The sequence below is a fragment of the Varroa destructor genome, unplaced genomic scaffold (genome assembly GCF_002443255.2).
Source record: "Varroa destructor unplaced genomic scaffold, Vdes_3.0 BEIS01000001.1, whole genome shotgun sequence".
In the NCBI taxonomy this organism is placed as follows: Eukaryota; Metazoa; Arthropoda; class Arachnida; order Mesostigmata; family Varroidae; genus Varroa; species Varroa destructor.
In genome coordinates this window covers 76,173,203-76,186,728 of record NW_019211454.1, presented here as the reverse complement: position 1 = coordinate 76,186,728, position 13,526 = coordinate 76,173,203, and the positions used below count along the sequence as shown (strand labels likewise).

The window sequence follows — 13,526 nt, the reverse complement described above, 5'->3', positions numbered from 1 at the left end:
GACCAAATCTATGGCAAAGTGCGCAGTGATTGTGTGCTGTGGTTCTTGTTAGTTCGGTTGTTGCAGACGACATCTATGAGGCGAATTTCATACAGCAGCATCACACCGGACTTTAAACAAACAGGCAGAAGCATAACTTCGAGAACTTGTCTCTGTTGAGCTGTGACAACGACGCTAACAGGATACCTAGAATCGAAGTGGTAGCAGCAACATTTTATTTCTTAGAGTCGATTATTTGTATGGCATATATTATGCATGTAATAGTTTTGGTTCTTGTAGCAGTGATGGTTGTCATTGTAATTGCCAAGTAGCACTGGTTTCATCAAGTGTGGGCCCGATTTTTTTCTGCTGTTGTACTCTACAGACCGTGTGTACCAAGAAGCTTTTTTTTCCTCTGTAAATGAATGACCGTGATATTCACGACGACATTAGCAGAACAGATACCACGTTAAGGTCTTCGTCGTTCCGTTGCTACGTGAGGGCAAAAAGTGAAGCAAAACCAAGCCAAAACAACAACAGAAATATACCGACCATTACATGGCGGCCCTTACCTCATGAAACAAGCTTTGGCAACAAATCTTAAATCATTCAAGAGGCAACGGGAAACGATTTAGAGGAAAATATAACCCGTTTACCGTTAAACAATGAAAGAAGATATCAGTAGTCTATTCGTTGTTATCGACATTGCTATCGCGGGTACTGCCACAAAACCCTGTTATAACTGGTGAAAATGGCTCTGGTCTTCCGGCAATCTTAATGCAGCGCTTAGAACACTTGTTGCGATAGCCCTTGAAATTAGTGCTAAATAGGAATGGACAAAGCAATTCTTGAAGGATGGCGAAGCTTTAACCCAATCATCACCAGCATTAGCATTATTTGCGAGCGGTATTCACTTTTCTGACATGGATATTTTCGGTATTTTTGTAATATTACTTCTGATATCCGAGTCTGTAATTATCCATTATATCATAGGTTTTGACCGTCAGTAGCACTGATGTCGGTGTTGCTCAGGATGCAAAAGATAGCCTCACACGCAGTCTTAACATGTGACTCCCTCAACCGAAGAGTATCCCTTCTTTATATATAGCATGTATATATATGAATATAACTGGATTGTATAATGCGAATAGAGCAGGAGCTGGTATATGTATCAATGAACTTAGATGCCATTGTAATGTATCAGTAAGACTGAAGTTGGAACCACTTGAATACTCCGTTAGCGTTCTTCTAATTGTTGTGTAGCATCAGTGTTGCTCTACAAACTCTTACAGATGAGTCAAGCGTCTAGTGTCTCTCGAAATTGGTCGTGAACTTGCTTGATACGTGATTACCGTTTGGTAGCGGTTACTGGATTATTTCTAGAGTGTGTGCGGTTAATTACTTTTGTACCTACTCCCATACCCTTTTTTATCCATGCAGTCAGATCTATATCCATCTGTTTGATAGATTGAAATTCCTGCGCCAAAATTTCATCGGACAGAACTGTGAAGCCGATAAAAACACCAAGAATGATTCGTGGAGTGGAGCTTGCTCAGTACAGGAGTAACATGAGATGGTGGCGAAATAAAAAGGTTTGTGCTCCATCGTCTCTTTAAAAATTTTTTATTTTCGTAATCTCCGTTTCTTGGAACTTGAGTATTCAATTTTGTCGTTCCGAACTATTTATGCTACGCAGTTCAATGGTGCTGTGTAAGAGCAATATTACGATCAAAGGTTTTGTTCGGCATATTGATTTAAAGTTTGATTATTGTGGAAAATGAATTTTTTTTTTATTTACGTTGAGTTTACACGCGAAAACGAACCTACCATCAGCTGATTGAATCGCTGGTATTCTGTTTTCAATAGGCCTTGAAACTATTAAGTTGGATCTACGCCTGTGTCTAGAAATACTTTGGAAGATAGTTTCCTGCTGTTCTGTCGGCTATACAATTCATCTGTGACTGCGGAAAAATGTTATCACGTTATTTTCCGAGTATCAGTTAACAAGGACATTACAAGCACAATTGAGTGTGTAATGCCAAAACGTTGTTATTCATATCTGTCAAATTCAAATTCATGATTTTTATTGTGCCTCAAGGAGGCACATACGCTGCGTTCTTGTAATCTTTGGGTACGTAACGTCTAGTGGAAAGTTCTTCTTTCTGTTGGGTTTCATGTACAACTTTATAAACGAATGTTTCATTACTAATCTACTTAATAACTACCCTTTTTCGTTATGTAGAATGTACCAGAAAATTTGTTGGTTGTCAGAATGGGATCCGGAGAGTACAGAGACATTTCTACCATAGATCAGTTAAATATATATTTATAATAATAATATATAATATAACTAATTGTAATAATTATAATAAAATACAATTGTCACGTTTGTTTGTGACGTGAAAACTAAGTAAAAATTACCTATTTTTTTTTAACTATTCATGGCCATTCTTGTTGAAGATTTTAATACAAGTGGTCAGGCACCATCCATCGCATTTGACAATTTCTTCTTCAGCTTTCGACGCTAATAATATTTGAATTCATCTTCTAGAAATTCGCTAAAATAGTTGCGCATCAAAGTAGAATATGTCCGTGTTTTCTTTATCGTGACGTGTACTTATGCACAAAGAAAGGTTGTAAATACTTTGATCTAAGTAACCGATAAAATAAATTTGACAAAAATATGTTCAAAACAAACACAACCCATCACTTATCTGGGAGATAGCTCGCCGTATGATTTTTGTGTTCGGTAAAGGTCCTGCTCCCAGAAACACTCGATAGTTCAAAGAAGTCGGTAGTTCAAAAAATTCCAGGAAGGAAATTTAGAACTCGGTCGTGAAGGACCCCCTGCTAAGGTAAATAACGGGGAGTTGGGAGCTTTAGTATTTATGCTCCATTAAAAGCACAACACCATTGAAATAATGTGCGCGGGTCCTGGTACTTGGTAAATTTGAAATGCTTGGCGAAAATACTGCTTGTCCACCTCGGTCGAAGTGTTAAGCCAAAAAGTTGGACAAATTGATGCCGATCGAAAACAAACTTTTTTTGTTCATTTACATTTAAGCAGTGATCCATTCTTACACCAAACTGTGACATTTGATGGAAAATTGATTCTCTAAAATAATGATAGACTCTATAGTCGATGAGTGGATACGCTGAATATCACCATAAAGTAAACGCATAGCTGCGAAAGCCTAGGTGCCTGTTTGATAATCTAATACCAGTATTAGCCACTGCAGCTTTAATGAGTACTGGTTTGTTGATGGCGGCTAAAGTGTACTGCCAACAATTAGAGGAGATGATAAAAAAAACTCCGCATAAAGTGCTAATATTATTGAACATAAGTGAACTTTTCATATTGCACGGCAGCGCTTACACCGTAAAAATGATGGTGGTAACAATGGAGAAGTTGGAAGTTGGACATTTTCTATTACATAAAGCATTCACTAAATACTGCTTTTACTAACTGCTTGTTACCTCGAAATTTTATATTACTCTTGTTAACATGTCGTTTTTAATAGAAAAGATTATTTGACTGTGATGTCGAAGTTGCTTTTTTTAAAAGTAAGACACTGTGATACTCGAGACCTCTATAGTAGTTGAACAAATGAATTGTTATCTGGATGATGGAAAGTAATAAATAACAGTGGTGGAATAATGAAAGATCTAAGCCCGTAAAAAAAACTCCGAAAATATTTACGTTTGATACTGGGCGGCCCCATATTGAAAAACTAGCAGGAAATAAAACAGCATAGTTGAAACACATTTGCATTAAGCGTAAGCCTATGTTTGCCTAAATGCAAACCCGTTTTTTTCTTTTACCACTCCTGTGATTCGGTGATTCACTTTTGCTGGGTCCATCTGACGGCTGAGCAAAAGCTACTTTGGGCTTTCATTGTTATAATCTTTTGTGATTATGCTTTGTCAGATGGAATTTTTCTGACAATTTCGGCTGCGGTTTGCGTGTGTTTTAGATTTTAAAAAATACATTTTTATTCATTTGGAAATAAATAGTTGACACTTTTGAAGTTAAAGAGCTGCTAATATACGCTCGAGCTATATGTAACGTGTATGACGAGGATTCTACAGCTGAAAATAGGTTCAAAAGTGGTTTGTTCCATTAAATAATGGCATCTTCGACCTGGAAAACGAATTTTACGAATGGTAGACATTACCTGAAGGGAAGTTCTTTAGAATAGTCTCTTTAGTCATTGTCTTCTTTGTACACGGCACAGATGTTCTCGACTGCTTTAAGGGTTTTTCGACTTCGAGAAGAGATGAATCAAGCGATGTCAGACATGTAGCACCTGAAACGTCTTTGACGCTTGAAAACAATCACTGCAGATCTGCAGTAGAAAATACTTCCTGAGTAAATGTGCAACATTTGGCCATTAGCTTGTTTTGTCAAGGAAATACCATGAAGGAGCAAAAGAACTTAGACAGTACGTTTTTCTTAAATTATAATTACAACAATAATAATGATCATGAAAAGTAGTTACAGGCAATAAGTTAAAAGTAACGTTTCGTTTGCATTCTGGATTTGCATTGAAAGGACCAACAAGATTTAAAATTGGACGTTCCGTTAACCTTGCAAATATTGTGGAACGACACAAACAAATATGAAAAATTTAAAAATGAAAAATATGAAACAAAGTAGCTCGAACAAAATGTGATTCCTTTGAAAAACACATTTTGGATATACTAGGAGCAATATAGCTGCTACAACGCTGGGAACACTTACCATTTGCGACATTCCATTCGATTATGTATTCATTTCACCGCGTTACTTATTCCTAAATTATTAAGATCGAATGCATTATCTTTTGAATAGACAAAAATAAAGGGTTTTTGGAGAAGCACCATTCAAAAGCGCAGTCTTTCAGGTAGTCTGAGTATAGGATAATTCAAGAAGGTTTTTTCTAGGTAGCTATGTACTTCGATCTTTACTCAATAATTTTTCTGACTAATATGGACTTTGTAATATGAATACATATTCAAAAAAAATATTTAGGTTTTGTATTAAGACTTTTCCACGATCTAGAAAAAATTATCTAGAAAAGATCTCGAAAAGAGTACCATGTTCAAGGCAGGTACGCCAATCTAAAGCACTGAATCAAATACTTGGATGATTTAACCGGTATTTAAACAAACATAGGTTTTAGAAGGATTATTTTTACCAAATAAAGCTTATATAAACAGCATTTTTAAAATAATACAAATCTCGTTAGATTTCAACATTCCATTTGAGGTGATTCCCGTGCAACGAATACTACTGGCATTTGCATTGGATTGAATATTTTAGATACGTAAAACGTAAGTTACGGGGTATCTTCGGTTTACGACCCTGATTCCGTATAATGCATGGGTACTAAAAACTAAGTTTATCGACTCGTTGAAGGATCACAAATCTAGGCTGTTTCTGACGTAAAAGTATTTTTTGTAAAAACACTGATTTAAGTATTATTTAGTTTACCAAGTTGCATTAGTATAGTAAATAGGACCGCAACACAACGAGTTAGGGAAAGGTAACGAATGATTGAATTGTACGTATTGTTAGATAGCTATGAGTAATGCCATCCTTTAACAGCAGAAGCGTTCTCATGCTTTAGTTCGCAGTTGATAATTGCCATAAATAAACAAGGGACAACGAATGAAAGAAAAGAGCCATCGTTTTATGATGCCTCGCTTAGCTGAATTCTATGCGATTCTTGCAAGGTGAGACGAAAATGCATCTCGCAAGTATCATTAGTACCGGACGACGATATATAAAAACGACAGCTACAAAAGCAAATCGATTGGGATCGAGAAATCATTCTGAGTTTAAGGGTATTAGCCGCTCCGATACTAGGCATGGATTTAGTTAAGTCCGAATATTTCGCATGTTCATATTGGATGCAAGTGATCCGACGAGTTTCATCAAATTATTATAAAGTACATATAGCACGATATTTATGGTGTCAAACATAAAGGCCAAAACGGAGGTAGCGTTCTTCTGAAGCGATAGTGTGTACATTACCGTTGATTTAGCATTTTATTTTATTTAGCATTAGTAATTTAGTTTTTAAGAGGCTTAACATAAAAATGTTAACGTGTTTCGGGGTTTTCCTACACGCTAGCAATAATAATAAGGGCGTAATGAGTATCTGCTAGATGTCGGACGGAAGCGGAGAGCGAAAACTATATAACAAAGGGCTGAAACAAACTACTCAGATCGGATAAGATTTCTGCTAAACTTACACGCTAATAACTAAGGTGGTAATGATGATAACATATTAGTTACAAGGTAGGAAGAGTGATGTCAAACCGTTTATGTAGAACGTCAGATAAAGCGAAGTATAATTTTATTGGGTGGCAAATTAAGGTATCAGAGCGCGTTGAAGTAAAAAGGCATCATGTCACTCAGTCACGAAGTGACGTGATAGGTTATGAGATCGGCTGCTATATATAATTAATCAATAATCTTTACTTGCATGTATTTGTTGTTTCACTAAAAGGATCTCATATGGTCTTTATCAGTTTTCAATGAAACCTAATATAACTTATACGAACTGAAAACTCATTCGATGTATAATATGACACAGTGAACTTCTCGAACCTCTTACAAGCTTATTTTATTTATTTTCAATCGAAGCGTACGCCGCAATTGTGACTTTTTGTCAGTTATATGGTAATTTATACATTACGCTGCTATAGGAGTTTAGAGTACAACAGAAAGCCTTTAACCCTAACCTTTTCATTTTTTGAACCATGACTCTTTTGATGTGAGGTTGCGAATTGCTTTACAATAAGGGTAACTACATACTAAACAACTAAACTTAATTTAGTTTTTAGTACGTAGTTTATTATCTCCACCAACTGTTAACAATAGATGAACCAGAATTTATGAATTTGTACTGTATAGAACCTGCATTAGATTACCAATTAGGCACCATAACCTTTTGCAGCTAAATCTGTGCTTTAAAGTGCTGTTCCACTAATTCAGTTTCATCGATCCACTAATGTGATCGTTTGCGATTATCGTATAGGATAAGTTTTTCATCACAGATCATAATTCGGGGTAATAACGGATCACTGTTATAACGTAAGAGTAAAGAACACCACAAATCCTAATTGTTCGTTATTGACTTTCGCAAGAAGTCTTTATTTCATAAAACTAATTTTTGGCTTCAATTTTTTTTGGAAATTTTTTGAATTAATAGCTCATGGTATTTCTAACAGTAGAACTTACAACGAATACAAGGTTTACACGGCGAACTATCTCAGCTGCTGTAGTTCCTTTATGGAATTTATATTTGTAAACTACTCAAGTTTCCTGGTTTTTTATGGCTCACAACAATTCGCCTGTTAAGAGCTCGAACTCCCAATAAACGGTTTCAAAGTACTTTTTAAAGGTACAAGTGCATTTTGAAGACAAAAAAATTATAGCGAAATGTGGCACCGTGATAAAATCTTGGCGTTAAGTACAAGATGGATGGTCAACTCGTTTCATACTGAACGACTTAATCTTTTTAGAAGATGTGTCCTACGTGTGTTTTGAAGGTGAAATCAAATGTCAAGATGTCTATTTAGAATGGATGTATAAATATTTCTATTTTAGTCCGAATTAGCATAGTGTGGTGTTATAAAGTACATTATAGGTAGGTACCAAAGTTAATAATTCATATCTATTTACGTGTAAGACAAGCAATAGTTAAGCCTCAGATGAACCAGAATTTATGAATTTGTACTGTATAGAACCTGCATTAGATTACCAAATAGGCACCATAACCATAATTTTATTAAACTTTACATCGATGACAAAGTTTCCAGTGTTTGAATGTAAACACAGTTTGGCTATGCATTTATTCATATTCACCGACTTATATGAAGCACAGCAGCTCATTGTTTATCATTTATTTAGTGATTAAAGCGCTGCATGTTCAGTTGAACCAACATTAAGACTAAATAAAGCGCTCTTCAATGTTCTCGCTGCGCATTCGTGATTTGCCGCTGGTTAAGATGGGTTCTGAGAGCACTGTGTTTAGATTGGGCAGGATAATAATTTTGCAGTAATATATGAAAAATTGTTGCATCTTCATGCTAAGTTTTTGTTTTGCATATAGACATACTCTCATAATTTAGCAATAGCATGATGCCTTCGTAAACAGCCAACTATCTTCAAACAACAAAGAATCTGTCCCCGGGAAGCAGTTGATACAGTGCCGTAGGTAATCCAATGATGGTGATTTAATTAATTCTTACAATTTTATTCGTAATTTATATACCAAATCGTATTTCTTATTGTAGAATACTAAGTGGCACATGTTGGAGGAAATTTGCTTCGATAGGAAATTTGGGATGAGCGCGGCATTCAAATTATTTAGTAATTTAGCATGTTTTAGTAATAATAATAAATCTCTATCCAACGTTTTTGTATCATGACTAGTAACATTGGCAAAGCCTCTACATAATAAATTCCGTCTTGCCTTAAGGTTTAGTGGCTTGACGTACCACGAAGGCTATTGGTATGATTAGTGTATCGTTCCGCAGACCTTCGGTAGCATCATTATGTTATGGCCGTCATCGGCAAGGACGCTGCTAGTGCCATTTCTACTAGAATTGCTGAAGCTAACGCTTAAATTTATTTATTTTCTATCATTCGAATCATAGACGTCTCATTCGGTTAGTGAAAACGTTTCGTTTAGTCAAACAGCAAAGCTATTTGGCAATTTTTGGCAAACGTCGGCTAGTACTGTTACATTCCTGATAGTATTTTTTACGAAACGCGCAACCAACAAACAGATAACATGGCCATACAATCAACTAGAGTACTAGCTTTGACGGAATGATTGTAATGATTTAAAAAATTGATAACAAATATAACTTTATGTAAATAAATATATAAGACTAATCAATGCAAGGCAACCATATGCCTGCCACATCCGAATTCTTGATAACCAGACGAAGCCTTTGCCAACCTGTAAATAGTGCATTACTTACAATGACGAGACATCTGGGTACTGTTTGTTGCTTATCCGTTTGGTGTATGGAAAACCTAGTTGGTTCCAAATTTCGTTGGTTAGCTATCATTCAAGAATAAAGTATTTGATTAATTAGTGAACTAACAAGGCAGTGAACTTTGCCTATGTGGTAAATATGTGGTAAAAACAACACTACTAGGAGGACTGCTCAATTTGCTGTAGCCACAACTACGAAGTACATGTCGAACATTTCTAACATATGTTGGAAATGTACTATTCTTGCGGTATTAAATCGACATAAACGTAACTTTAAACGCGTTCACGGGTAAAAATCAATTGATGGTAGTATACTATACAGACACAAGCATTGAGTTATAACATATTGCGGGTGAGTTATTCCTATTGTATAAACGTAGTTCGCATTATACATGATATCAGCACATATTGTATCGTAGTGTATATATTTCGTGGTTGCCTCTGTGAGGTTGGATGTTTTCACCTAAATCGCAATAAAGGATCCTAACTTGTCAATCGGAGGTCAAATCTACTGATTATCTTAGTTGCTTTTTGTATCAAAAATATAATACAGGGGAATTAACCTAAAATACGTGACCTAAAATAAAAGAAACGGTTTTGGTAAACTTGCCTATAAATGGTTAAATAATTTAATAATGACGTGCGAAATTCTAGATCTTTTAATAAGGTGCTTATATTTATATATATACGCACTTGAATGTGGACTTTTTCTTATGCTTTGCTAATAAAATAATGTCTAAATGAAGTAGCTATTTTTTTTCATGCTAGAAGTATCATTCTTAATGGTTATATTTATTCCATTTAATTACAATTCAACGTAATTAGAGCTTTAACTCCGGATCCAAGCCACTCGCTAGCCATTTTCAAATCATTCTCTCTTTAATCCGCAATTTTTTCCAACAAGCAAGCTACCGTGGATTGAGCGATACTGGTAGGTATAAACTCGTTAAAACTCTAATGCTCAAAAAATTGTAACGAAATTAAAATTTCGCTGAATAGCAAACCAAAATTCTAAAACGTGCTATAGTTCAGAAAAGTCAAAACATCCAAAGCGCGCAAATTTCAAAAGTACAAACCGTTAAAGTTTATCTGGATCATTCAACATCCAGTTTGTTTTCTCTAAAAAAGCCATTCATTTTTGTATTGAAAACCTAGCTAAGTCAAGGATCGCTTTTAAGCTACTTGGTGAATTTTTCAGCATTTTAAATCTATCGAGGATCTTCCGGTCCGCCTCATGACAGTCTTCTTCGGATTGTTCAGAAGCCATATGAAAACTGGAGATAACGTAGACCGTCAGGTTCGGAGATAGAAGTTTTTAACCTTGATGGGATTCGTTTAGCGCGGAAAGACTGGGTAGCAGTTGATCTTCGCTCAAATTCGACAAATGACGCACTGTAGTTCTCTATAACCGGCTTTCCCTGTTCTAGAAAAAAAAAATAGCTTTCTTCTGGTGCAAAAAGTTATGGGTGAGTGCGTGCCACCTACGACAAACATCTTGCCAAAGCTTAAAGCCGAACGAGATAAAACGGTCCCGTTAAATACGTAACCAAAAACCTGACTATCTTAATATTCCACGCCGCAGAAGTATGTTAACTTAGTAATACTCAAGAGTGAAAAAAGATGGTTTAGTGGATCACGATCTTTTGGCGTGTAAAATATGTAGTGAAAGTTCAGGTGATTGAGTATTCTATAAATCGCGTTGGACGCAAAAGTTTTCGGTTTAACAGTTAACGTACAAATTTTCTTTGAGATCGGTCATAGGTATAAATGACATCTTATATATAATACAAAGGTTGAAAGTAAATAGGAACTGTCATGACGGGTAGGTCATTTCACCACTGAAATCGCTGGCTATTTCGCAACTGTGTAACGGGGTTTCGCACAGCGAACTTTTACGTTAGTGATAGTTGGTAATTCCATGTAGAATATTTAGAAAGTGGGCGAGAATCAGATGAAATTTGCCCTAAAACATCGCCTATTGGCAATAGGAAACTAAATGTTTGCGGATAGTTTAACCACTATGGTAAGTACCATACGAACTCTAACGGCCCAGTCCATATCGGATTGAAATTGAGTTCAAGAAAAAGGTCAACCTCCAAGTTGTCCTATAAGTTCGCTCCAGAATAAGAACCTTCTAATTTTGATCTTGCTCCTAACTTTGAATGAAAAGCGTTTTTTTCCGGACAACTTTAATCAGTAATGTATTAGCTGTTATTAGCGATGACGGCCGTCCATTTTCCAAGCAGTTTTACACTTCGCCAGAAGTTAATATCCTCATCTGCGCTAAACTGTCTTTCACACGTTTAAAAGGTACCAAACCCTTCCCATGAAGAGAGTTATTTAAGGATCGTAAAAAATGATAAATATTCGGAAGGAATAAGGCCAGAACTGAAACAAAGCATCGCAATTACTTTGGTACAGTTTTTGGCGGGTCGCTAAAAATGTGTAAGACTTTGTATTGTTATGATGAAACATTCCCCTCTTACTATTTATCGTAACCGACGACATTTCTAATATGCTTTGCCTTAAACTGTTTTCATAGTACTCAACACTAACTCAGTTAACATTTCGGTTGTTTGTTAGAATTTCACAGAAGAGCACTCTCTCAAATTTAACTAAATGCATAGCACCACCCCCTTTGGATGGGATCCGGCTTTAGCCTTCGTTGAACGTTTCTACTGTACTTTGACTACGATTCATCCTGAGTGACGTGGCTACGACTTACCCATTTTTCGTCGCCCGTTATTATTTTTGTAAGAAATAAGTTGTCCAAATTTAGAGGATGATTGTTTGTGCAAACACTCTTTGGCAGTTGATCAGCTTATGAGGAACCCAGATGTCTGATCGATTAACAGAATCGTTGCCTGATAGAATCTTTATATAGTCGATTTGGACGTTTTCTACAATCTAGCAAAGGCTTACATATGTGAAATCTAATTGACTACAGTAAGATCTGAGCGTCCTCATGGTCAAAGAATCAACCTGGGCGTGATTTGTCTGCGATGCTAAAAACACCGTATCAAAGACAAACGAATTATTTTCTAACCCTGTAATCGGGTTCGAGCATTTTACAATTTTCCGCATAAATTCGGGTTACACTTATTCTTTTCTGGAAATAAAACTTCAAAACCGGCTCCAAATATCTCCACATCGCGAACCTTGTAAATGCCAATTATCTTCAGCATGACGAAAAAGAAAGCCGGAAGGCAGCTCTGCTTTAGTGATACACCGTTCTTCTCTCCTCACTCAATTTTGTTTGTTGCAGCAAAATTTGGACCGTTTTAAAATCCGAAATGAGCTAATAATCCGAAGACATTGCCTTTCTCACGGCTGCCCAATGGAAGGTATTACTCTTATGTTCAACAGAAAATGAAAACAGTAAAACTAAGTTAACTACCGGCGTTTGAACTATGAACCTTGAAGATAGAATTATCTAATTCTAAGTAAGATCAGAAGGAATAATATTATTAAATTCTTATCGAACACAGTTGTTGAGCAAGCTTCGTGATCAAAGCACACAAGAAAGCATTGGCTTCAAAGCTTCGTAATGCTCTAATCGGAGGCATTATAGGGATAGGATCCCTTGATCACGTTAACCTGTTACCACGAATGCTTAAGGGCTACCGAGTTTCAGCTACAACTGAAAGCGATTTGAACAGATTTTAGAAGTAGACTGGTGTTAAATAAATCAAAAAAGTTGCTAAGTGCCAATTGTAATTATTCACTGCTAAATCAATGATAGTTGTTTAGTTAGAAAAAAAAAGGAAAAAACTACCCGATAGAAAAAAAAGCTGCATAAAAGCTTTGCACAGAAGGTGTGCAAAAGATGAAAGAAGACAACATTGCTGGTAACCCAATTGTGTACAATTCTCCTTCTACATGTACGAGTGAGGCGTTGCAAATTTGTTACTTTTTGAACCATCATTCTATACGTCACAGGGTTACGATTACCTTTGCACACCTTGCATAATGTTTTCTTTTGACAGGGGGTGCATGTATGTTTCAAACAGAGAACTAAAAGTTTACATTTTTATAATTTGAAATACAAGACTATTTAACTATTCAGGCTAAAGTTCATTGTTGAATCCGGGTGACCAACATTTCCTGCCTATATTCAGGTCAGTAGTCAACTGAAATCCCTTAGAAACACAATAGACAATATTCACTATGGCATCTACAAATTTACGGGATAAACTAAAGATTGCTAGCAAACGCCTATTAAAACTCATTATGTTGTTGCATCCAAATCGCGATCAACATTCAGCCTACATTATTTTTTCGAAGAAGTGCAAGCGTATGGAGTCACCAATCACTACTCCATCCTCTGTATTATCATCAGGAGACTGGATCGATGTTTGACATTACAGGGGCCACAAAATGCTAACGTGCAAATAATGTGGGGCGTTCACGCACCTTGCTCGACGTACCTGGCTGGATCATCATATGACCATGCACACTTATTGTATAATTATGAGCATTAATCGCTACGCAATTGCCTAACCAATATTTGCTAGTTCATATATTGAGCTGTTGAAAAAGTATTGATTGTTT

The 13,526-nt window shown here is 36.1% G+C and overlaps 1 protein-coding gene across 8 annotated transcripts in view; it reads left to right on the top strand.

Annotated features, from left to right (window-relative positions):
* LOC111243573 (acyl-CoA:lysophosphatidylglycerol acyltransferase 1-like) overlaps positions 1-13,526 on the top strand; it is a 54,296-nt gene that overhangs the window by 23,050 nt on the left and 17,720 nt on the right. The window contains exons 1-2 of one of the 8 annotated variants that reach the window (XM_086977840.1): positions 14-915; positions 1,447-1,571. The exons of 2 other annotated variants lie outside the window; for them this stretch is intronic. In XM_086977840.1, the coding sequence (XP_086833966.1) occupies positions 1,509-1,571 (63 nt within the window). In that variant the 5' untranslated portion in view covers positions 14-915; positions 1,447-1,508. Of the gene's footprint in view, positions 1-13; positions 1,572-13,526 lie in introns of those variants that run through there. 5 more of the 8 variants (XM_022789391.2, XM_086977842.1, XM_022789389.2 and 2 more) reach the window with 5 other exon arrangements.